The sequence below is a fragment of the Mobula birostris genome, chromosome 15, assembly GCF_030028105.1.
Source record: "Mobula birostris isolate sMobBir1 chromosome 15, sMobBir1.hap1, whole genome shotgun sequence".
Lineage (NCBI taxonomy): Eukaryota > Metazoa > Chordata > Chondrichthyes > Myliobatiformes > Myliobatidae > Mobula > Mobula birostris.
In genome coordinates, this window is record NC_092384.1 from 17,418,137 (window position 1) to 17,443,997 (window position 25,861).

The 25,861-nt window shown below is 41.9% G+C and overlaps 1 protein-coding gene across 1 annotated transcript; it reads right to left on the reverse strand.

Moving 5' to 3' along the window:
* Positions 1–2,781: 2,781 nt before the first annotated feature.
* LOC140210246 (uncharacterized) lies at positions 2,782–21,864 on the reverse strand. Its single transcript, XM_072279129.1, has 7 exons — positions 21,782–21,864; positions 21,272–21,577; positions 9,525–9,818; positions 8,822–8,920; positions 8,142–8,185; positions 6,034–6,144; positions 2,782–3,428 (listed from the first exon to the last, which is right to left on the reverse strand). The coding sequence occupies exons 1-7, from the start codon at positions 21,834–21,836 to the stop codon at positions 3,297–3,299; spliced, it is 1,041 nt and encodes a 346-aa protein (XP_072135230.1). The 5' UTR covers positions 21,837–21,864; the 3' UTR covers positions 2,782–3,296.
* Positions 21,865–25,861: the final 3,997 nt, after the last annotated feature.

Consider the following 25,861-nt stretch of genomic DNA (forward strand, 5'->3'; position numbering starts at 1 on the left):
TTGTGATAGCCCACTGGAGGAAATAATGTAATATTTCTTAATGCATGCATTACTAAATGACAATAAAAAGGGGACTACGTGTCTTCATAATCTAAACTCCATATGCCATCTTTCAGCCCACTATTCTTACTGGCCTAAATCACTCTGCAAGCTTTGAAAACCGACTTCATTATCCACAACGCCACCTATCTTAGTACCATCCGCATACGTACTAATGCAATTTACCACCCCGTCATCCAGATTATTAATGTATATAACAAACAACATTGGGCCCAGTACAGCTCCTTGAGACACACCACTAGTCACCGGCCTCCAAACTGACAAACAGTTATCCACCACCACTCTCTGGCATCTCACATCCAGCCACTGTTGAATCCATTTTACTACTTCAATATTAATACCTAACGATTGAACCGTCCTAACTACCTTCCATGTGGGACCTTGTCAAAGGCCTTACTGAAGTCCATATAGACAAATTCCCCCGATTTACCCTCGTCAGTTTTCCAAGCCACCTCTTCAAAATTTCAATAATGTTTGTCAACATGACCGTCCACGCATAAATCCATGTTGACTGTTTCTATTCAGACCCAGTCTGTCCAGATAATTATATATACCATCTATAAGAATACTTTCCATTAATTTTCCCACCACTGACGTCAAACCTACAGGCAGATAATTGCTAGGTTTACTCTTAGAACCCCTTTTAAACGATGGAAACACATGAGCATTATACCAGTCGTTCGGCACCATCCCTGTTTCTAATGTCATTTGAAATACATCTGTCAGAGCCCCTGATATTTCTACACTAACTTCCCTCAAGGTCCTGAGGAATATCTTGTCAGGACCCGGAGACTTATCCACTTTTATATTCCTTAAAAGCGCCAGTACTTCCTCTTCTTTAATCATCATAGTTTCCATAACTACCTACTTGTTTCCCTTACGTTACACAAGTCAATGACCTTCTCCTTAATGAATACCGAAGAAAAGAAATTGTCCAAGATCTCCCACATCTCTTTTGGCTCTGCACATAGCTGTCCACTCTGATCCTCTAAGAGACGAATTTTATCCCTCACTATCCTTTTCCTATTAATATAACTGCAGAAACTCTTTGGATTTATTTTCATCTTACATGCCAAAGCAACCTTATACCTTCTTTCTTCTTTTCTAATTTCTTTCTTAAGATTCTTTTTACATTCTTTATATTCCTCGAGCACCTCACTTAGTCCAAACTGACTATATTTATCGTAGCTCTCTCTCTTTTCGAACCAAGTTTCTAATATCCCTTGAAAGCCATAGCTCTCTCAAACTTTTACTCTTTCCTTTCAACCTAACAGGAACCTAAAAACTCTGTAGCCTCAAAGCTTCACCTTTAAATGATCTCTATTTCTCAATTGCATCCTTCCATTAAAACAAATTGTCCCATCCACTCCTTCTGAGTCCTTTCGCATCTACTCAAAGTTATCCTTTCTCTAATCAAAAATCTCAACCCTGGGTCCAGTCCTATCCTTCTCCATAATTATATTGAAACTAATGAAATTGTGATCAGTGGACCCAAAGTGCTCCCCAACACATACCTCCGTCACCTGTCGTATCTCATTCCCTAACAGGAGATTCAACACTGCCCCTTCTCTAGTTGGTACCTCTGTGTATTGCTGCAAAAAACTGTCTAGCACACATTTTCCAAACTCCAAACCATCCAGCCCTTTTTCAGCAACACACATCAAAGTTGCTGGTGAACGCAGCAGGGCAGGCAGCATTTCTAGGAAGAGGTGCAGTCGACGTTTCAGGCCGAGACCCTTCGTCCTGGCCTGCTGCGTTCACCAGCAACTTTGATATGTGTTGCTTGAATTTCCAGCATCTGCAGAATTTCTGTTGTCAGCCCTTTTACAGAATGGGTTTCCCAGTCTAGGTGGGGAAAATTAAAATCTTCCACAATCACAACCTTGTGCATACTACAAATATCTGCTGCCTCCTTAACAATTTGCTCCTCCAATTCTCGCTCCCCATTATCTGGTCTATCATGCACCCTGTAAGCTTTACTATACCTTTCCCATTCCTCAATTCCATCCAAATAACCTCCCTAGACGAGCCCTCTAATCTATCCTGCTAAAGCACCGCTGTAATATTTTCTCTGACAAGCAATGCAACACCTCCCCGTCTTACTCCTCCGATGCTATCACACCTGAAGCAACGAATTCCAGGAATATTTAGTTGCCAATCACACCCCTCCTGCTACCATGTTTCACTAATAGCTACAACATCATATTTCCAGGTATCTATCCATGCTCTAAGCTCATCCACCTTTTTTACAATGCTCCTAACATTAAAATAGAGGCATAAAAGTAACTCTCCACATCTTACTTTCTGTTTATCCCTCATGGTGCAAACAACTTTATTATCTTTTTCTTCCTTCTACCCTATATCTTCGGTCAGTGCGCTCCCCTTCTCTGTCTCCTGCCTACCCCCCCCCCCCCACCAAACGCAATGCCTACTAGCTTTCTCTATTTGTGAATTAACCTTCTCTCTCCTAGTCGCTTCAATTTGACTTCCACCCCCAAACATTCTCGTTTAAATTCTCCCCAGTAGCTTTCGCAAATCTCCCCGCCAGGATATTGGTCCCCCTCGGATTCAAGTGCAACCTGTCCTTTTTATACAGGTCACACCTGCCCCAAAAGCTAATTTTACAGCTAATTTTCAGCAGCAAACCGTGAATGTATATGAAAGAGAAGAGCACTGATTTTTTTATCATCAGACATTTACTGATCAATATTCAAACACAGCGGTGTTATCGCGAGAACATGTTGCGATTTTATTCACATCTTCAAATCTATATTTCACTCGGTGGAACGTTGACATAAGTGAGCAAGAATAACTGCTCTGCTGGCGTTTTTTACCCTGCAAATGAAGTTTCTCTCGCTGGTGGATGACGAATTTCTGATTTTTTTTTCATACTCTGAGGACTGCGGATGGAATATCTTGTTGGTGGGTCGGTACTTTAGGCAAAGTAGGTTTGTATCATAGAATGATCGGGGACTGTTCAATGGTGATTCTCACGGGGTAGAAAAGATAGAGGCTTATTCCCCATCTCATTCTGTAGTTTCAGACTTTTATATTTTTTTTCCTGTGATAATCGCTTCCAACAAATCAAAGATGAAATTGATCTCTAATCTTCCTAACTTATACATGTGATATCGATTAACAATCTTTGTCTGGATGCAAGAAATGAAAAGAAGCAATGCCTGGGGTCTGCACTGATTGATAGTCTATAGCTCTGCACTGCAGTTAGATTCTCAGCTTCACAGTTTCTTTGATGTATTCACATCAGAGTACAATGTATGTTGGTTTTGATGTGTGGATCCTGAGGTGTTCTTGGAATCGGGAAGCTGCAGAGCAGCGTAGGTCAATTTGTCAGCTCCATTTCTTTTAGTCTGTGAAAATATTTCAAAATCAGTGGTTAATCGAGAATCCCTTGAGTTGAGCAAATTGAATCAAAAATTGTAGGGTAACTTAGTGATGCACTCATAATTTATCAATTTTAGATTTCTGCCGTTTTGCACAGACTTTATGTCAACATTGTTTCAAACTTTGCCTTTTTATTCATACGGTATTTCAACTCCAAGAACCTGTGTTATCTCACTGAACAATCAGCTCTCTTCCCTTTCTTAACATGAACTTCAACAAAATCTAAATGGGAGAGTAGGTAACTCCTTGAAGCAGGAGGTATGGTTCAAAATATTTCGCTAACTCAAAATACAAGCACATCATTGTGTTATATGTATCCGATTGCTGCAAGCTGTTTAGTCTATAGACCTCACGGTGTTTCCTCAGTCACACCTGCCAACAGAACTCGAAATGCACACAGACACTGTCATCAGTGGATACCCAACAACTGATAGAATGAACGTTGGCACTTTGTTCATTCCTGCGCTATGGTTACTGTTTTGTCACAGTTCGGTATTTCCAAGAAAAACACCAATGTTCGGTTGGATCAGTGTTCCTCTGTTATCAGTTATTTGTGTTCATTATGGAGCTGATAATGGGCGTTGGAAAGGATGTCTATTCCCAGATTCATGCTTTTTAGTCTTTCCTCGTTTGCAAATTACATATGAAATTAAATTCATGAAAGCAAGGGAAGAAAGATAATCTCGAGGGATTCTGCAGGAATGCAAAGAAAGATGCTGATGTAATTCATTAGGTAAGGCAGCATGTACGAAGGTAAATAACCAGTCAATGTTTCTGGCCGAAACTCTTTATCAGGACGGCAAAAGAAGGAGTCAAAAGCTAGAATAAGAAGCTGGGGAAGGAATATAAGATAACAGCTGATAGGAGAAACCATGTGAGTAAAAAGGTGTGTGGATGATGTGGGGTGGACTGACGTAAAGCTGGGAGGTGATGAGTGGAAAAGCAAAAGGGTGCAAGAAGAAATCTGATAGGAGGAGACCGTGGACCCTGGAAGAAATGGAAGACGGAGGGCGACCAGTGGAGGTGATGGGGAGCCACAATTCGGAATAGAGAACAAAGAGTAGGGGAATGATGAAATAAGTATCAAAAGTTAGAGAGATCAATGTTCATGACTTCTGGTGGGAGTTCACAGGTTGGAGAAAAAATGTGATGATATTTCGAGGGTGTTCGTTCGTAAATGGTACAGTGACAAAGGTCTGCTCAGGTCTGTAAATTTAACCTCCTTTTGGATAATGTATATATATATATACTGGAATCGGTTGTTAGGAATGAGATTAGGGAGTACCTCGAGGCATAACACAAGATAGGCCAAAGCCAGCATGGTTTCCCGAAAGGAAAATCCTGCTTGTTTGACCTACTGAAAATTTTTGAGGAAATTACAAGCCGGAAAGACAAAGGAGATGCGGTATATATGGTGTACCGGGATTTTCAGAAGGGCTTTGGCAAGATGCCCTGTATGAAGCTGCTTAGTATGATAAGAGCCCATGAAATCACAGCGAAGTTACAGGCATCGGTGAGGCACTGGCTGATCGGCAGAAGACAGAGAGTGGAACAAAGTGCTCCTATTCTGGCTGGCTGCCGGTTACCAGCGGAATTCCATAGGGGCTGGTGCTGCGACCGCAGATTTTATTATGTATTTTTATGAGTTGGACTACGGTATTAATAGATTTGTGGCTAAATTTGTTGATAATACAAACGTAGGTGGAGGAGCGGGAAGTGTTGAGGAAACAGAGAGCCTGCAGACAGACTCAGGCAGTTTGGGGGAATGGACAAAGAAGTAGCAAACATAATACAATGTTAGAATGTGTATGGTGATGCACTTTAGTGAAGAAATAAACGTGTAGCCTATTATTTAGATGGGGAGAGAATGCGAAATGCAGAAATCGAAAGGGACCTGGGCGTCCCTGTACAGGATACCCGAGAGGTTACCCTCCAGGTTGAGTCGGTGGTGAAGAACGCGAACGGAATGTCAGCATTCATTTCGAGAAATATAGAATATAAGAGCAAGGATGCGATGTTGCGACTCTATAAGGCACTCGTGAGACCGGACTTACAGTATTGTTTGCAATTTTGGGCTCCTTATTTTGGAAACGATATACTGACGTTGGAGAGAGTTCAGAGAAGATTCAGGAGAATGGTTCCAGGAATAAAAGTGCTGGCGTAACACCATTACGCAATTACGCAGCAGTAATCTAGGTTGAATTACCGTACCCGACTAAATGGTGTGTTTCTTCGTTTTCCCATGACCGTATGATTTTCTTTGGGAGCTCGGGTTTTCTCCCACATTGCAAAGACGTACGGATATGTTGGCTAATTGGTCACATGCGTATAATTGGGCGGCACCAACCAGTTGGGTTGGACGGTTCTGTTACAGTATAACAATTACAGCACGGAAACAGGCCATCTCGGCCCTTCTTGCCGAACTCTTACTCTCACCTAGTCCCACCGACCTGCACTCAGCCCATAACCCTCCATTCCTTTCCTGTCCCTAATATAACCATATAACCATAGATAAGCGTTATATCTCTGAGGCAAATTCATATGTTATTGATTGCAATCTCTCTGCTCTACCTGAGAATAGATAATGCGCTCTTCTTTTTGAAGACCTTTGCGAAATACTTTGCTCTGCCTCATATTTAGTGGAGCATATTCAGTCGTGTGCTCAACCGCAGCTTGTTCAGCCTGTGAGAAAAAAAAAACATATTTAATGCTGATAACTGATACAAAGGTCAGTGATCATGAACTAAGTTTGATTCGGAATACCGAATAATAGAAAAGGATTAAAAAATGGTTGGAATAACATTTTGTCCGCGTATAGTGATATTTTCCGTATGTTATAGCGGAAGTGGGATACCAAAACCATAATATGAGGAATTCTGCAGATGCTTGGAAATTCAAGTCATGACGAAGGGTCTCGGCCCGAAACGTCGACTGTACCTCTTCCTAGAGATGCTGCCTGGCCTGCTGCGTTCACCAGCAACTTTGTTGCGTGTTACCAAAACCATTTCACGCTGGAAGTCGCTACGTTTACTTTAGATTTCCAAACAACCACTTATAACCATCCTATCAATCGGATGGGTTTCTCAGGCCCGGCCATCTTTTTTTTTTTTACATCTCTTCTGTCATATCCCTTACGTCCCTCTAAGTTTTGTACATGGGCTTTATCTAATATGTTTCACTTACGCGCCCCGCCAAACTATTATAATTATTGGCATAACCAGATTTCGTACCCAAGGTGCAATTAGAATCTGTGACCCTTCAAACTTGCATTATCTCGGTTGACAACATTGGAACAAATGGCAAAACCTGATGTACTGTTCCTGCCTGGCTTAACCGAGGTAGCAAATACGGGAGGGGCATCTTGCCAACTGTTGAGCTTATTAGTTTTGCTGGTGAATCAATAAAATTCGAATTGAAATAAGTAGAACAGTTGGACGTGCCAGTTACAGTAAATCGGTATAACAGCATTTGTTTTAGCTGAAATAAAGGCATAGCATTCTTGAGCAATAAAGCATCAGTAAAAAAAAACTTGAACGTTTCAGCTTCAACTTAGATATTACTTTCAGAAGCGCTCCTTAATTCAGGAAGTTCTACGAACGCTGATAGACATATGACAATCTTTTTTTGCTGATAAGAAAACCTGCTGCACCTGTTATCGTTATGTAAAGTAAAAACATGCGCTAAAATTGGAAAGGTGATTAATGGAACACAAAAAGACGTTTCGAGTTCTAGTTAAATGGGTATACAACCGATAAAGATTTAATATATGCTAACGGAAGAATCCAGCTGGGACAAATTTAATAACATTGAATTGCTGGAACTCTGAAGTAAAACAAACAAATAAATCACACAGTAGATCAGGAAACATGAGAGCAAAGAGAAAAAAATAACGTTTATGTTGTTTTCTGGGCAGGGGTGTTCAATCTGAAAGGACAGCGTTTTCTCTTTCCCAGGATGTCCTTAAAGATTTTTAATTTTGGATTAAACCCAAAATGAGAGATGACAATACGTTTATAAGTTTCAGGCATTGTTTTCAAAATTGAGGAAGATAATCATTCAGCATAGCCTCGTGGAGTCGGAGGTACCTTGTGGAGTTTCGTTAACATGTGGTATCACTGCACGGTTAATTGGAAGCATATTCGATTCCATTGCAGGTTAATCAGTGCTGTGTAGATCTTTGTTGAGAATCGGAGTTAAAAAGTTCATATGATTTTCCAAAACAATATTTCGTTGCGCTTCGTTGCATTTTTAATTTTGCCTACTGTGCGTTCAAATTAAATGTAACACATATTGCGAAATGATTCATGCGGGTACTGTATTTCCCCATTGATTACTACACCGCGATTCTCGTAAACCGACATTTGATATATACAATATCTCAGTCTTAGATTTGTATTTAATTCTACATCACACGACGTACGATTAACAGCCTACATTAGTATATACTACCGTTCATCTTAGTGCAACCGGTTGTGAACTGGTGTGGAATCCTGAAAGAAAAAAGGAAGCAGATGCAACAGGAAAATTCAAATACAGCTTGAATATATACTTCAGAGTAAAGAGTTCTCAGAGAGATTCATTCTTCCTTCCCACGTTTCAAATGTTAGAACAAAATAAATTTGTAACATCTCTGCTATACGTATACGTCACTCTGAAAGTAGACGAGCCACTTCACCTACCGGCTCTTCATTCTGACATCTGTCCAAAGAACTTGTGCTAATCCCTTAAGAAAAATAAAATAAATTATTTGCATTGTAAAGATTGGACATTATTCGTTTGCTGCCAATCGGATTCATCGCATTAGAGGAACTGCTAAAAGTACGGATCTTTCAGAAAGCATGTTGTGGTATTGTTGTCTTAATACTGTGCATCAACATTATGGCACTATGTTCAAGAGTCTACGATATTTAACGAAGCTGAGAAGTGATAATAGCATATGAGTGGCTATATTACATTTAAATACTGTCGCTAAAGTGTAAATTAAAACAAATGAGACATTGACGAGTTCGTCAGTTTTCTTCCCACAGTCACAGTAAGCAATAGACCTACGCCAAGTTGCTTACGCTTCAAAATATAGATTTGCCATTGCATTCAAAACTACATTTGCGGTATTCCAAAGGGATATGACGGCATTTATGAGCAAGGTACAGCATGTAAATACAGCGCGTGGACTGGTAAAATTATTGGATTTTAAGGTCCAGCTTGTGCTGTGCCTGATGATCATCAATGTAATCAGGTTTTATCATTACAATCTATGACTAATCATGTAATGACATATATTCTTTTTGAAGTTCAATTTATTTAGAACATCTATTATGCACGAATCGCGGTGATATTTCTCAGCGATGAGGGCTCTTACCGTGCAATCTCTTTAACTTGATTTTCACCAAAACTATTATCAGAGCTAAAATTGCCGATCCGCCCACTGCACATGCCAGAATAAATTTAGTTTCAACGCCTTGTGGATCAACGGGGGAAAAGAAGAAACAGTGAAGTATTTATACATCTAAAAAAATGCACACATGAGAATCAACAATGCAAAATATTTTATAGGCTTCTTTCAAATTTCATTGCACAATATCGGAAAATATATCATAATACAGGAAATGTAAATTCCCACAGTTGTTATATCACGATGAGATATAAAGTTTAAGTTTTGCTTTGTCATATTTTGGGCAAATGTTCAGAAGTGTGCAACCTTACAAATACTGCACGAATTCAATTTCTTAATTCGTCCTACACAATTTAAACTAACGGAATAACACATTAGTGTTTGAACAGGTTTCACGTTGAATATTCTCTATCAAATACGAAGCTTCATAATTAGTCATTCTTTCGTGTTTGTGTTGCTGTTCAGCTATTGCATTTACAAGGTCACATTGACCCCAGCACCATGAATTGTAAGCGCTTCCATCTTACATTGAGCGCAAAAGATTCTGAACATGCTGAAATCCAGAGAAACACTAAAAATCCTGGAAGAACACAGCCGATAAGGCAGATCTAAAGTTTCAACGTTTAAGGCAGAGGTCAAAATTCATAACTTCATCAAGACACCATCTTACCTTGCTCTTGGATGTAGCTGAAACTGGCAGGCACCGTGAGGGAGACATGCGACACCAGACAGGTGTAAATATCTTTTCCCCAAGGAGACTGCGTGATTTCCAATAAACTAAATACTTCGTACAAGCCGTCCACGCTCCGGTTTGTCACACTTTCTATTCCAGTGCGAATTTGCTTGTTATTTCTTTGCCAAACGATTTCTAATTTCTCCGGGTAGAAGGCAGCCGTTTTACAAAGGAGCTTTCGAGGAGACGAAAACCCTCCAACAGGAACGATTTCCAATGGAGTAGGAGGAACTTGAGTAAAAACAAACTTATTTTGAGTATTTTCGATCCATTTCAGTGCAGGTAGATTGCTTTATCTCCCAGACAACTGGCATGACACTCAACTATAAAATTAGTTACCCGCCACTATTAACCAGTATTTAATAAATTCTTTCAATTTCACGTTCTGTTTATTGTTGCTCAACCGTACACACACATCACTAAGCGAAACATTGTTTTTTCTGGGGCCAAGTTGCGAAAGACAGTACAGTACAGTGGCATGCAAAAGATTGGGCACCCCTGGTCAGAAATTCTGTCACTGTTAATAGCCAAGCGAAAAAAAGATGACCGTTTTTATCACCAGCTAAGAGTCCTTCAATTCTTGTTTGGGGGTTTTCGCCCATTCTTCCTTGCAGAAGGCTTCTAGTTCTGTGAGATTCTTGGACCTCTAGTATGCACTGCTCTTTTGAGGTCTATCCACAAGTTTTCGATGCTGTTTAGGTCGGGCGACTGTGAGCGCCATGGCAAAACCGTCAGCTTGCACCTCTTGAGGTAGTCCATTGCGAACGTTGAGGTGTGTTTAGGATTATTGTCCTGCTGTAGAAGCCATCCTCTTTTCATCTTTATCTTTTTTTTACAGACGGTATGATGTTTGCTTCGACAGTTTGCTAATATTTAATTGAATTCATTCTTCCCTCGACTAGTGCCATGAGCTGCAGCACAAGCCCAAAGCACGATCGATCCACCCCCGTGCTTAACAGTTGGAGAGGTGTTCTTTTCATGAAATTCTGCACCTTTTTTTCTCCAAACATACCTTTACTCATTACGGCCAAAAATTTATATTTTAACTTCATCAGTCCACAGGACTTGTTTCAAAAGTGCATCAGCCTTGTTTAGATGTTCCTTTGCAAACCTCTGACTGAAGTTTGTGGTGGGGACCCAAGATAGGTTTCCTTCTGATGTCTCCTCCATGAAGGTTATATTTGTGCGGGTGTCGCTGCACGGTAGAACAGTGCACCACCACTCCAGAGTCTGCTAAATCTTCCTGAAGGTCTTTTGCAGTTAAACGGGGATTTTGATTTGCTTTACTAGCAATCCTACAAGCTGTTCTCTCGGAAAGTTTTCTTGGTCTTCTAAACCTCAACTTGACCACCACCGTTCCTGTTAACTGCCATTTCTTAATTACATTGCCAACTGTGGAAACGGCTACCTGAAAACGCTTTGCTATCTTCTTATAGCCCTCTGCTGCTTTGTGGGCATCAGGCAGGTGCTTCGAGGAGCCCATGGCTACTGATTATTGGGACAAGGTTTGAGGAGTCAGAGTATTTATAAAGCTTTGAAATTTGCATAACCTGGCCTTTCCTAACGATAATTGAGAACAAGCCATCGCCCTAAAAAGCTAATTAAGGTCTGAGAACTTGGTAAAATTTCTTGTGGTGCCCAAACCTTTGTATGGTGCTCCTTTCCTTTATTTTAGCTCTAAAATTGTACAAATCAAAAATAATACACCAATCTTGCCTAAAATGTTGAAAAGAATGTTTCCTCTTTAACTTTATGACTTTTGGAGATCAGTTCATCTTCTGCGCACTTAACTATTCACAGCAACAGCAACTTTGACCGGGGTGCCCCAATATTTGCATGCCACTGTATATATAGTCACACAGAACACATGGAGTTACCATCCAACAGAGACAGTCGCAAAATAAACAAAATGAAATACAGTCAGTTTGGGAGACGGATGAAAGAGTTCAGAGAATACACCTCGACGGCGAAGCTTAGAGGTCCGAAGTCAGGAGGACGTTCTCTTTTGAATGGTATTTGAGCTTTAATGCACAGTTGGGTTTGCGCCGGGCGTTAGCTTTGAAAACCTGGGTACGTATGGATTTTTTTTTTCATTTCGTATCAAGACTGAGCTACAAAACCCAAAATATCACATATTTCTATAGTACGAATGCACATGGAGATAAATATTCTGGCAGCTCAACTGCTCAGGGAGTGTTGCAGATCTTGCAGTTGAGCTCCATAGTCATAAACATCCAGTAATAGAGCTTTCCCCAGAATGTGAACCATTCCTCCAACAGTTCCCCGTGTTGAACGTGGCAAATCATTGCCTCGTGAAACAACCAGGAAGGCAAATGCAAATCGATATTAAGCGCATTGATTCTATAGATTTATCTTTCTAAAGCGTGAAGACCTGCAGAAAAATGGTTGACAGTGAATTGGCACTGCTACAGGATTGCTTGTGGAAATAATACCTTGCATAGGGTCAAAAAGGAACTGAATAACTTCAATTTAACCATACTCAGAGCTTACTAAAACTTGAGCCCAATTGTAAGGTTCTGTAAAACATGGACTTCTTCCGCTACAGCTTTAGTCGGTGTCTAACAGGGGAGATTTAGTAGTTCCTCCTATACTTCTTCCTATAGATGCTGCCTGGCCTCTTGTGTTCCACCGGGATTTTGTTTGTTCTGCTTGAATTTCCAGCATCTGCAGATTTTCTCGTGCCTGACATTTTACTAGTTCGATTGCTTTCTCTGTTTATCACAGCAGTTAGGATTTCGCTCTGTCTGCAGTAGCCACCCGGAGCTCACTGTTGCCCGACTCCCCGTAGATCTTCATGCCCTAACTAATCAAGAACCTATCAACTTCTGCTTTAAATATCCATAAAGACTTCGTTTCCATAGCTGCCTGCGGCAAAAAATTCCATAGGTTTACCATTCTCTTTTTAAGGCCTTCCTCCTCATCTCCTCTATTCTGAAGCTGCAACCTCTGGTCTTAGACTTTCCTACCATAGGAACATCCTCTCCACATCCACATTATCAAGTACTTTCACCTTTAAATAGGGTTCAATACAGTCGGCTCTTATTTTCTGAATTCCAGTGAAAACAGGCCAGAGCCATAAAAGACTCTTCATTGGATTAGCTAATGAATTCTGGAATCATTGTGAAGAACCTCCTTTGAGCCCTCTCCAGTTTCGGCACATGCCTTCCAAGATAAGGGGCTTAAAACTGCTCACAATACGCCGTGACACCTCACCAGTGCTTTATAAAGTCTTGATATTACATCATTGCTCTTATATTCCAGTCCTCTTGAAATTAATGCTATCATTGCATTTGCTTTCCTGCCCACAGACTCAATCTGCAAATTAACCTGTATGGAATACTGCACACGGACTCCCAAGTCCCTTTGCACCTCAATGTTTTAGATTTTCGTTCCAGTTAGAAAATAGTCAAACCTTTCATACCGTCCACCAAAGTGCATGACCACATACTTCTCGACACTGTATTCCATCCGCCATTTCATTGCCTATTCTCCTAGTCTGCATAAGTCCTTCTGTTGCCTCTCTATTTCCTAAAACCCACCTGCCTGTCCACCTATCTTCATATTGACTGCAGACTTTGCAACAAAGCCATCAATTCCATCATCCATATCACTGACACACAACCTTAAATGAATCAGTCACAACACAGATCCCTGTGGAACACCGTTCGTCACGGACAGCCAACCAGAAAATGCTTCCTTTATTCCCATTCTTTGTCCCTTACCAACCAGCCACTACTTTCTCCACCCTTGAATCTTTCCTGTGATACTTTGACCTTGTAGCTTGTTAAACAGCCTTTTGTGTGGTACGTTGTCAGAGGCCTTCTGAAAATCCAAGTACGCAACAATCGATTCTCCCTACCGTATCTGACCTGTTTTTCATTCCTTCAAATAATTCAATCAGATTTTTCTGGCGAGAGTTTCCCTTGAGGAAATCATGCTGATATGGCATGCTGTATTATACGTCTCAAAGTAACCTAAGACCTTATCCTTAATAATGTACTCCAACATCTTGTCAACTGTACTCCAACATCTTGTCGCCTCAAATCTCCTACTTCCAGCCTCGCCTCGCCTCAACTCTACTGCCTCCAGCCTCCAGCATCGCCTCGCCTCAAGTCTCAAGTCTCCAGCCTCCTACCAAGCCTCGTCTCAAGTCTCCTGCCTCCAGCCCTCAGCCTCGCCCTGCCTCAAGTCTCCTGCCTCCAGCCTCCTGCCAAGTCTCACCTCAAGTCTCCAGCCTCCTGCCTCCTGCTAAGCCTCGCGTCAAGTCTCTTGCCTCTAGCCTCCAGCCTCGCCCTGCCTCAAGTCTCCTGCCTCCAGCCTCCTGCCAAGCCTCGCCTCAAGTCAAGTCTCTTGCCTCCAGCCTCCAGCCTTGCCTCGCCTCAAGTCTCAAGTCTCCAGCCTCCTGCCAAGCCTCGCCTCGTCTCTTGCCTAGCATCGAGCCTGAAGACTCCAGTCTCTAAGCTCTAGCTTCTTGCCAAGCCGAGACAAGTCTCTAGCCTCTAGCTTCAAGCCTGAAGACTCCAGCCTCCTGCCTCCTGCCAAGCCTTGTCTCTAATCACTAGCCTCAAGTCTGCAGACTCCAGTTGCATCCTGCCTGCCTGCCAAGCCTCGTACTTGCCTAGTTCTCGGGTCCGAGCCAGAGGCAAGACCCAGGTACTGGGTCCTTGTCCAGTCCCTGCCTCGGAGTCCAATTCGGGCTCCTAGCTCTCTTATTCAGTCCTGTTCCAGGTTCCTGGTTTTCCTGTCCATATTCTTGCCATCGCCCTGTATCCTAGTCCTGTTCCTGGTACTTCAGTGTCTGTGTCTTCAACTTGGGTCCATTCCCAGCCACCACCTGATGACAGAACGATCCAGCCAATCATGGACCCAGCGACACAGACACTGTCGTTTTCCTCTGGGCTCCCGGGGTTCCTTTCTGTTAATTACCCTCCCACCTGCCCGGGTCGTCCATAGTCTGGATACTCTGTTTGGTCAGCAGGATACTCCCGTAGAGAGGGGAGTACTGTCATGGTCTGGTCCGTGAAGTCCGTATTCCGGTTCACGGTCCGGTCTATCGACCCTTGCTCCAGGTTTTCCTGTTTACACTGTGCCTGTTCTGGTTGAGCTCTAATTGACGCAGCTGATGCTGGTTGGGGCTGGCTGCATGAATACCTCCAGAGACCAGGGTGTGGCTGCTGGATTACTGCTGTCCTTACTCATTGTATCCCTTGCTCTGCCTTCTGTTTCCTGCCTTGTCTTGCCGGTAACTCTCGCCTCGCCTGAAGTTCTCGTCTCGCCTTGCTTTGCCAGAAGCCTTGCCTTGTCTTGCCGGTAACTCTCACCTCGTCTCGCCGGCAGTCTTGTCCTGGAGCCACCCTGTACCTAGCTCCCTTCCTGTCCCTTCCCTCCGCCCAGGTAAGCTAGGCCGCCTTGCCGTTACCTGGGGTTATTTCTGTCCCTTCATGTCCCTTGCGTCCGCCCAGGTAAGCGAGGCCGTCCTGCCGTTACCTGGGGTTGGTTCTGTCCCTTCCTGTCCCTTGCCTCTGTCGGGTGGTGATCCGCGCCCTGCCCAGGAGGAGCCAAGCCTCGCCTCAAGTCTCCAGCCACCTGCCTCCTGCCAAGCCTCGCCTCAATTCTCCTGCCTCCAGTCTCCAGCCTCGCCTCGTCTCAAGTCACCTGCCTCCAGCCTCGCCTCGCCTCAAGTCCCAAGTCTCCAGCCTCCTGCCATGCCTCGCCTCGTCACTTGCCTAGCCTCGAGCCTGAAGACTCCAGCCTCTAGCCTCTAGCCTCTTGCCAAGCCAAGCCAAGTCACTAGCCTCTAGCTTCAAGCTTGAAGACTCCAGCCTCGAGCCTCTAGCCTCTTGCCAAGCCAAGCAAAGTCTCTAGCCTACAGTCTCCTGCCAAACCAAGCCAAGTCTGTAGCCACTAGATTCAAGACTGAAGACTCCAGCCTCGTCCTGCCTGCCTGCCAAGCCTCGTCCTTGCCTAGTTCTGGGGTCAGAGCCAGAGGCAAGACCCAGGTACTGGGTCCTCGTCCAGTCTCTGTCTAGGAGTCCAAGCCCAGGCTCTTAACTCTTTTCTTCAGTCCTGTTCCAGGTTTCTGGTTTTCCTGTCCATGTCCTTGCCAACGCCCTGTATCCTCGTCCTGTCCCTGGTACTTCAGTGTCTGTGTCTTGCACTGGGGTCCATTCCCAGCCACCACCTTATGACACATACATGGTAAATGATAGGGCATCGAAGAATGCTGTAGAACAGAGTGATCTAGGAATAATATGCATAGTTCGCTGAATGTGGAATTTCATGGGGAATCTCGAGAAAAGAATTGGTTGAGACAAATGTAGGTCCCCTACAGACAGAAATAGGTGAATTGATTATGGGGAGCAAGGACATGGCAGACCAATTGAACAACTACTTTGGCTCTGTCTTCACTAAGGAGGACATAAATAATCTTCCAGAAATAGTAGGGGACAGAGGGTCCAGTGAGATGGAGGAACTGAGAGAAATACACGTTAGTCGGGAAGTGGTGTTAGGTAAATTGAAGGGATTAAAGGCAGTTAAATCCCCAGGGCCAGATAGTCTGCATCCCAGAGTGCTTAAGGAAGTAGCCCAAGAAATTGTGGATGCATTAGTGATAATTTTTCAAAACTCTTTAGATTCTGGACTAGTTCCTGAGGATTGGAGGGTAGCTAATGTAAACCCCGTTTGAAAAAAGGAGAGAGAGAGAAACCGGGGAAATATAGACCGGTTAGCCTAACATCGATCGTGGGGGAAATGCTAGAGTCAGTTATCAAAGTTTTGATAACAACATATTTGGAAAGCGGTGAAATCATCGGACAAAGTCAGTATGGATTAATGAAAGGAAAATCATGTCTGACGAATTTCATAGAAGGCTTTGAGGATGTAACTAGCAGAGTGGATAGGAGAGAACCAATGGATGTGGTATATTTGGATTTTCAAAAGGCTTTTGACAAGGTCCCACACAGGAGATTAATGTGCAAACTTTAAACTCACGGTATTGGGGGTAAGGTATTGATGTGGATAGAGAATTGGTTGGCAGACAGGAAGCAAAGAGTGTTCTGAAACGGGACCGTTTCAGAATGGCAGGCAGTGACTAGTGGGGTACCGCAAGGCACAGTGCTGGGATCCCAGCTGTTTACTATATATATTAATGACTTAGATGAGGGAATTAAATGCAGCATCTCCACGTTTGCGTATGACGCGAAGCTGGGCGGCAGTGTTAGCTGTGAGGAGGATGCTAACAGGATGCAGGGTGACTTGGATAGGTTAGGTGAGTGGGCAAATTCATGCCAGATGCAATTTAATGCGGATAAATGTGAGGGTATCCACTTCGGTGGCAAAAATAGGAAAACAGATTATTATCTGAATGGTGGCCGATTAGGTAAAGGCGAGTTGCAACGAGACCTGGGTGTCATTATACACCAGTCGTTGAAAGTGGGCATGCAGGTACAGCAGGCGGTGAAAAAGGTGAATGGTATGCTGCCATTCATAGCAAGAGAATTCGAGAACAGCAGCAAGGAGGTACTACTGCAGTTGTACAAGACCATGGTGAGACCACACCTGCAGTATTGTGTGCAGTTTTGGTCCCCTATCTGAGGAAAGACATCCTTGCCATAGAGGGAGTACAAAGATGGTTCACCAGATTGATTCCTGGGATGGCAGGACTTTCATATGATGCAAGACTGGATCGACTAGGCTTATACTCGTTGGAATTTAGAAGATTGAGGGGGGGGGGATCTGATTGAAACGTATAAAATCCTAAAGGGATTGGACAGGCTAGATGCAGGAAGATTGTTCCCGATGTTGGGGAAGTCCAGAACGAGGGGTCACAGTTTGAGGATAAAGGGGAAGCCTTTTAGGACGGAGATTAGGGAAAACTTCTTCACACAGAGAGTGGTGATTCTGTGGAATTCTTTGCCACAGGAAACAGTTGAGGCCAGTTCATTGGCTGGATTTAAGAGGGAGTTAGATGTGGCCCTTGTGGCTAAAGGGATCGGGGGTATGGAGGGAAGGCTGGTACAGGGTTCTGAGTTGGATGATCAGCCATGATCATACTGAATGGCGGTGCAGTCTCGGAAGGCCGAATGGCGTACTCCTGCACCTATTTTCTATGTTTCTATGATATAGCGGTGAAGAAAGCTTTTGGCATGCTGGCCTGTATTAATCGGAGCATTGAGGATAGGAGTTGGGATATAATGTTGAAATTGTATAAGGCATTGGTAAGGCCAAATTTGGAGTACTGTGTACAGTTCTGGTCACCGAATTATAGGAAAGATGTCAGAGACAGGACAGAGGAGGTTTACTAAGACGTTGCTTGCGTTTCATCTCATAAGTTACAGAGAAAGGTTGAACAAGTTAGGTCTTTATTTTTTGGAGCGTAGACGGTTAAGGGGGAACTTGATAGAGGTGTTTAAAATTATGAGGGGGATTGATAGAATTGACGTAGATAGGCTTCTTCCACTGAGAATGGGGCAGATTCAAACAAGAGGACATGAGTTGAGAGTTAAAGGACAAAAGTTTAGTGGTAACATGAGTGGCAACTTCTTTACTCAGAGAGTGTTAGCTGTGCGGAGCGAGCTTCCAGCAGAAGTGGTTGAGGCAGGTTTCACTGTTGTCGCTTAAAGTTTAATTGGATAGATAAATGGACAGGACAGGAATGAAGGATTACGGGCTGAGTGAAGGTCGGCGGGACTAGATGGGAGTAAGAGTTCGGCACGGACAAGAAGGGCCAAGATGGCCTGTTTCTGTGCTGTAATTGTTATATGGTTATAAGATACGAGGCTGTTTTGGAAAGTAAGGTGAAAATAAATCCAAAGGGTTTCTACAGTTACATTAATAGCAAAAGGATAGTGAGGGATAAAATTGGTCCCTTGGAGAATCAGAGTAGACAGCTACGTGCAGAACAAAAAGAGATGGGGGAGATTTTGAACAAATTCTTTTCTTCGGTATTCACTCAGGAGAAGTATATTGAATTGTGTAAGGTAAGGGAAACAGGTAGGGAAGTTATGGAAACTATTTTGATTAAAGAACAGTAAGTGTTGGAGCGTTGAATGAATATAAATGTGGACAATTCTCCGAATCCTGACAGGATAATCCCTAGGACCTTGAGGGAAGTTAGTGCAGAAATAACAGGGGCTGACGGAAATATTTCAACTGTCATTAGTCACGGGGTTAACGCCGTAGGGATGGCGTAGTGCTCATGTTGTTCCATTGTTTGGAGAGGGTTCTCAGAGTAATTACCGGCCTGTAAGTGTGACGTCAATGTTGGGCAAATTGATGGAAAGTATTCTTAGAGATGATATATACAATTATCTGGATAGACAGGGTCTGATTAGGAATAGTCTACATGGATTTGTGTGGAAGGTCCTGTTTGAAGAATCAGATTGAATTTTTTGAAGACGTTATTAGGAAAGTTTACGAGGGCAAAGCAGTGGATGTTGTCTATATGGACTTCAGTAAGGCCTTAGACAAGGTTCCACACGGATGGTTAGTTAGGAAGGTTCAATCGTTAGATATTAATATTGAAATAGTAAAATGGATTCAACAGTGGCTGGATGGGAGACGCCAGAGAATAGTGGTGGATAATTGTTTGTCAGGTTGGAGTCCAGTGACTAATGGTGTGCCTCAGGGATCTGTATTTGGTCCAATGTTGTTTGCCATATACATTAATGATCTGGATGATGGGGTGGTAAATTGCATCAGTAAGTATGCAGATGATACTAAGATAGGTGGCCTTGTGGATAATGAAGTAGGCTTTCAAAGTTTGTAGAGAGATTTAGGCCAGTTAGAAGAGTGGGCTGAAAGATGTCAAATGCAGATTAATGCTGGTAAGTGTGAGGTGCTACAGTTTTGTAGGACTAATCAAAATATGAGATACATGGTAAATGGGAGGGTATTGAAGAAAGCAGTAGAACAGAGGGATCAAGGAATAATGGTGCATAGTTCCCTGAAGGTAGAATCTCATGTGGCTAGGTTGGTGAAGAGTGCTTTTGGTATGCTGGCCTTTATAAATCAGAGCATTGAGTGTAGAAGTTGGGATGTAATGTTAATATTGTACAAGGAATTGGTAAGGCCAAATTTGGAGTATTGTGTACAGTTCTGGTCATCGAATTACAGGAAAGATGTCAGCAAAATGGAGAGGCTACCAGAGAAAATTTACTAGAATGTTACCTGGGTTTCAGCACCTAAGTTACAGAGAAAGGTTGAACACGTTGGGTCGTTATTCTCTGGAGCGTAGACGGTTGAGGGGGGACTTGATAGAGGTATTTAAAATTATGAGGGGGATCGATAGAGTTGACGTGGATAGGCTTTTTCCATTGAGAGTAGGGGAGAGTCAAACAAGAGGACATTAGTTGAGAATTGCGGGCAAAAGTTTAGGGCTAGCACGAGGGGGAACCTCTTTACTCTGAGAGTAGTAGCTGTGTGGAACGAGCTTCCAGTAGAAGTAGTAGAGACAGGCTCGATATTGTCATTTGAAGTAAAATAGACAGCTATATGAACAGGAAAGGAATGGAGGGTTATGGGCCGCGTGCAGGTCGGTGGGACTAGGTGAGAGAAAGCATTCGGCACGGACTAGAAGGGCCCAGTTGGCCTCCTTCCGTGCTGTAACTGTTATATGGTTATATGCTTATATAGATTAGATTATTTTTCCCATGATTCGTAAGAGAATGAGCGAACATTTGACAGAGGTATACAAAATTATGAGGGTGGCAAATATGCTGCATGAAAGCCTGCTTCATCCACTGAGGTTTGGTAAGAATGCAATTGGAAATCAGAGTTTAAGAGTGACTGAGAAGCATTAAAGACAAACCTGAGGAGAAACGTCTGTATTCAGGCGGTAATGCTACTGTGGAATTAGCTGCCAGCGGAGGTGTTGAGAGTGGGTTTGCGCCCGTCTGTCTACCGTTTACTATCTAACTCCATCAAAATTCACCTTCATCTCGAGAGGTGTATATTTCTCCCCATTTTGTATGGAGAAAGAAATGTGGATTTTGCTAATCCTGCATGAAAAAAGTTGGAATGACAATTTTCAGTGCCTGCGACAATTTGTTGCTTGATGTTGGAATTAAGTTTTTTGGAGCTGGGTATTATTCCTTTCTACTGGTTGATACGGAAATGGAGCATTGTGCTGCGGCATACAGACTCTTTGATAGAGATGTATATGTTTTCATATTTTTGGCGTCTGTGATGACGAATCGAGTTATCCAACTCCAGCCATTCACATTATTATCCGTATTATTTCAACTTCTTGCATGCAAAACAATCCTAACATTACTTGGCAAGTAATTCGTTGTATTCAAAGTACCTTCGCGCGATAATAAGGGTAAAATCCAAAGGTATCATAAACCTTGGACATTAGGTTTAACTGGGAGATAGCTCATGAACAGGGTTGGACGAACAGCAGCGGGAAAGAGTCCGGGGAAGTGCGATACGATAAACAGAAGTAACTCTATTATGCGCCTAATAGATTCTACATGAAAAGTAATTAATTCTTCTGTTCATTAAAATTCTGAATTTAGAATATCAGGACTGGGGTGTATTTAAACGCGGAAAACAAATGTATTGTCGCCTCTTGCTTTATCAAGTAGAAACATTTCGTTTTATCCTCATCACTAAGTTTTATGTAAAATGCTCAGGGCTGAAAATCTCCAAACAGTCACACTCACCGAACACAGTGATCTTGGTGCCACTTCCATTCCCGAAAGAGTGCCCCTGGTAGTTTGCTTCACAGTAATACAGTCCGGAGTCGGCGACTTTGGCATTCCACAGTGCAAGTTCTTCCCTTCCCCTTCCTAGCATAAAATGTCTTCTGCTGTCGCTTTTTAAAAATGCCTTCTCGCCTTCCCTCCACCAACGAACGTCAACAGTATCTTGAGATAGTGGAAATTTGCATAACATAGTAACATTCGTACCAGCCGGGACGTTCAGCTCCCTAGGTAATTGAGATACTTCGCTCACAGTTACTTTGACGGCTGCCAGAAAATAAGCAAGAGTATTAATAACAATCAGATACAGTGAATTTTTAAAAAAACGTAAGACGTAAGTCACTGGACATCTAAGAACCAAAGGCAACCGAATAGCTGAAACACTGCAACCAAATATGTTGCTGGCACCTAGTGTTTAATGTTCTAAAATATAATGTTCAGTTCGGAAACGGCATATATAAATCAGCATACTCAGCCAAGTAGTAGCTAGAAGTGCCATGTACCAAACCGTAAATTTTCCCGACATCTTACAAAAACCGAATCAACCAATTCCTGCAAGGCAAGTGGTAATTTAAAGAGTTTTCTGGAGGAAAAGGTCTTCGTGAGGAAATTGTTTGATCATGTTAACATGACGTAGGATGACGCCTCCGCAAGTCAGAATAATGTGGTTTAGATTTAAACTCTGCCTGGGTTGGGAGGAAATTAAGAACTCTTGCCATTCTATGTCTTTTTATATGGCCTACCCAGTGCTTTCGTGATTATGCTGGAAATTTTGCCCTCTCGCTGAATTCAGGAATTATCCAAATCTTTATTGAGATATATATTCAAATCCGTACTCTGCGCATTTTGATGGTAAGGATGGAAAATCCGCTTAGGAGTTGGAAAAATGTCCAATAATATATACGGACAAAAAAAATAACAACGTTTATTCACTCCAATTTATATTTACAGCTTTGCTCCATTTCAATCATCTACCTTTGGTCAAATAGTACCCTGCTCGTTTCTCTACAAAAGCAATTGCGCCATACGTCCAAAAGGCTTTAAGCCGCGACGCGTAGGGACGGTGTTACATAAATGAAAATTTGTTTCTCTTGATAATTTATTTTAGGGTTTGGTTATAACGGTTCGACTAATGAACTACTGCTTAACGTTTGAATAGCAAAACAAAAAGGAAATTATGAACGAAACTGGTTAGAACGACAAGTATGTTCCCTCGGACGTCGTCACGGATCCGGCACAATGTATGATGTTGGATTCTGAGTATTGATGCCTATTACTTCAGCAATTTTCATGTAATTTTAATGCTTAAGTTTCATGAAACAAAAACATATAATGTGAAAACTTCACAAATTTATTTCAGTGACAGATTTCAGGCTGTGGTTTTTTTTTCAAAGTATGCCCCAGGTTCCTCACTCGCTGCTGTGACCACAGCGAAAAGCAGCAGCAAATACTGTCTGCGATAGAAATAGATTTAGGGTATTGGATGTTGATCACATAAAGAGAGAGCTTAGAGTTCAAACAGCAAGTTATTCAGTTTAATAATGACAGAGATTCAAGAGGGACTGCGATAAAATCTATAAAGGACGCATCGAGGAAGCCTCAGATGATTGATTGCAGTTCCGGGGCTCCATTTTAAATCCAATAAGCACGAGCAGTTGCGTTGCGGGAAATGCTGCTATTTTAAATATCTCCTACATTTCCACAAAGTAAAGGGGAGGCAATAGGATAGTTCATCGAGCAAAAAAAAAATAACACGTTAGCAAAAAATGGGTAAGCACGCACCCATGTGTCTAACCTGATAGGGCATAAATTGTTATTCATTTATAAAATGACAGCATTGAATATCTCAAAAGCAACTTGGTTGGCGATGAAACTATACTGAGCTCCCATGGGCTTGCTACGAACGGAGTTAAGATTCTTATTACCATGTCAAACGCCTCGACATTTTGAGCAGTTATATTTCCGAATTGCCACGAAGCAATGGGGATATTATGCTGCTTTCACAGAAGTTTGACAGCATTCTTAAATTTTATCTCCTGTCCTCTTAGATCTGAAATTATGTAGCTGTTTGGAACGTAAAGGTGTTCACTGGTAAAACATATTTTGTCTGTTGGATCTCACGGGATGTAATTGATGTCTGTTTGTTGAGGAGTTAGAGGAAATGGACATTGTGAACCTTATCCTACTGTGCATCTGGATGAATTTTAAGTGACTAGTCTAATAACAGATAACTTAGGTTTACGTTACAGGTAATTTGTAATGCCGAATACAAAAAAAAAAGTGTCTGCGGCAGAAAACACGATTTCTAGGAGGTAAGTTTTCCGTCGAGATTTCTGCCTTGATCTTTAGATACTCCTTTTTCTAGACGGATAAATCCTAATGATGAATGTACTGTAATTACTTCCCCATGATCCATTCTCTATTTTCTATTGGTCGATTCTTCATGGTGTGTGAGAATGGAGCAGTCACTTGGACCGATTACTGAGCACTTAAAAACAAGTTGGCTGATAAAAATTCCCCTCGTTTGGGTACGGTTGGGATTGTCCTGGTAGCTCTTAGGTAACAATTGAATAAGACTGCCGATGCATTTTTAATCTCAAATGCTTCAGAGATAAGCCCTACATCTCTATGCTGTATTTTCACCAGCATAAATTTGTTAACTGGGGCGGAAAAGCACAGGAAAGTATAAGACACATTAGAAAGAAAGAAAACCGGGTGCCCATTCCACACACTCACCACTCCCTGTGTAAAAAACGTACCTCTGACCGACTTCGAAGTACTTTAAAAATGTGCCTTCTCGTGCTTGGCATTTCCGCCTTGGCATAAACCTTTTGTTCTTATATTTTTTAGCATTTAATTTATTTTATTTTATTTCAAATGCTTGAATACATGACAATCTCAGAAAAATCAAGATGTTTTTAAATGCTAAGCATAGCTCTGGTTAGGCCAAAGCATTGACTGCAAATCTAGCTTTCTAATTTGTGGAAAATGTTATGCCCCGGACGAGATAATCATTTATAATATCGCACCTTTAAATGCCTCTGCTTTCATTGCAAACTTATTCCGAAATGTTTTCAACAAAGTTCTTTTTGGATAAATATTTCAATTGCATGTTCATTATTCTTTAATGGCTAATAGGGAGCTCAATTGGAGTTAGTTGAACGCAAAATTAAAGCTACTGTTTGCTACAACTGACAGACCAAGGAAACACTCAGCAAGCCACGCAGCATCTGCCGAGAGAAATAGTGTGAACAATTCAAGTTGGTAATTTTTTACTAGTTCATGAAGAGAAATGATTTGTATTTCCCCCTTTCTAAGAAGGTTCTCGATGTCTTCTGCTTAATTTTGGATTGCAAACATCTTTAATGCTGTTTTCCATTAATTACTCTGCGTTACAATTAATGATCTAACGATATGAGCCAAATACAAAGCGAGATGACTTTACTTCTCCTTTCATTCGAGTCTTTAAAAGTATCGTTGAAAGCTTTAGAAAATGCAGCTCTCGACATTGGAACTTCATGTAATGTTGTCCACCTGTTCCTGTTCATTTGACGCTGTTTTTAATATAACAATGGACGAGTACAGCACAGGAACGTGATCTTCGGCGAAGCTGCCTGTCGCAAACACGATGTGAAATTAAACTGAATCTCTACTAGCTGCGGTCCCTCATTTAAGTAATTAGACAGGAGAAAGTTTTTCCCCTAAGATCTGTTTACAATATCATTTAATCTGCAAGTAATTGGTTCTCCATTCAATGCTCTTAGAGAATGACTCACACATAAATATCAGCTATTTTACTGTTTTTAACAAATGTTTCGTATATTTATTTCCAGTGTGAACATAGCACAGAAACAGGAAGTATAGACGTTGCAGCATATTTTCGAAACATCTCGCTGACAGAAGCGAGATATCAAATATGTTGCTTAAATTAAACTTATGGACCTACGCTTAAAAGTCAAGTGTGATAACACGAGCTCTCTGGAACATGTAGGTTTTACAGAAAAGAAACCTTTGACCACAGATTTTCCATGATCTCACCAGCACGAGTGAAATTCTACTCTCAGGTAGCGTATTAGTTCCCGTAAACACAAGGTACAAATGCTCTCTTGGTAAACTGACAGATGATTTAAAATTCTATTCGGAACATATTTTTATAGAGAACTTGCAGAAGCTCGCATGCAAATATTCGCATTGGTGAATTATAAACAGGAAGTGAAAATATATCTGTCTTGAGAGGATATGAAACTTCGTCGGACTTGAATAAGGGAGCTGGCCTTTCAAGTGGACAGATAAAATAGGAAAGGAAAGCACAAGAATGTGCTCATTTCTTTCGATGTTAATTTAATTGCATGGATTTTTAATTCATGAATGTGGGTTTAGAAGTCCAGATACACAGTTCTGAGAAAAGAAGGGAAATTGAAGTGTTAATTCTGTTGATCTGCCTATAAATGCTAACCTGATTTGCTGGATATTCCGTGCATTCCATATTCAATAGTCCAGCAAGTTGGACCATTCGTCTTTTTTTTGTTATCTATTCTATTAGGCCGATTA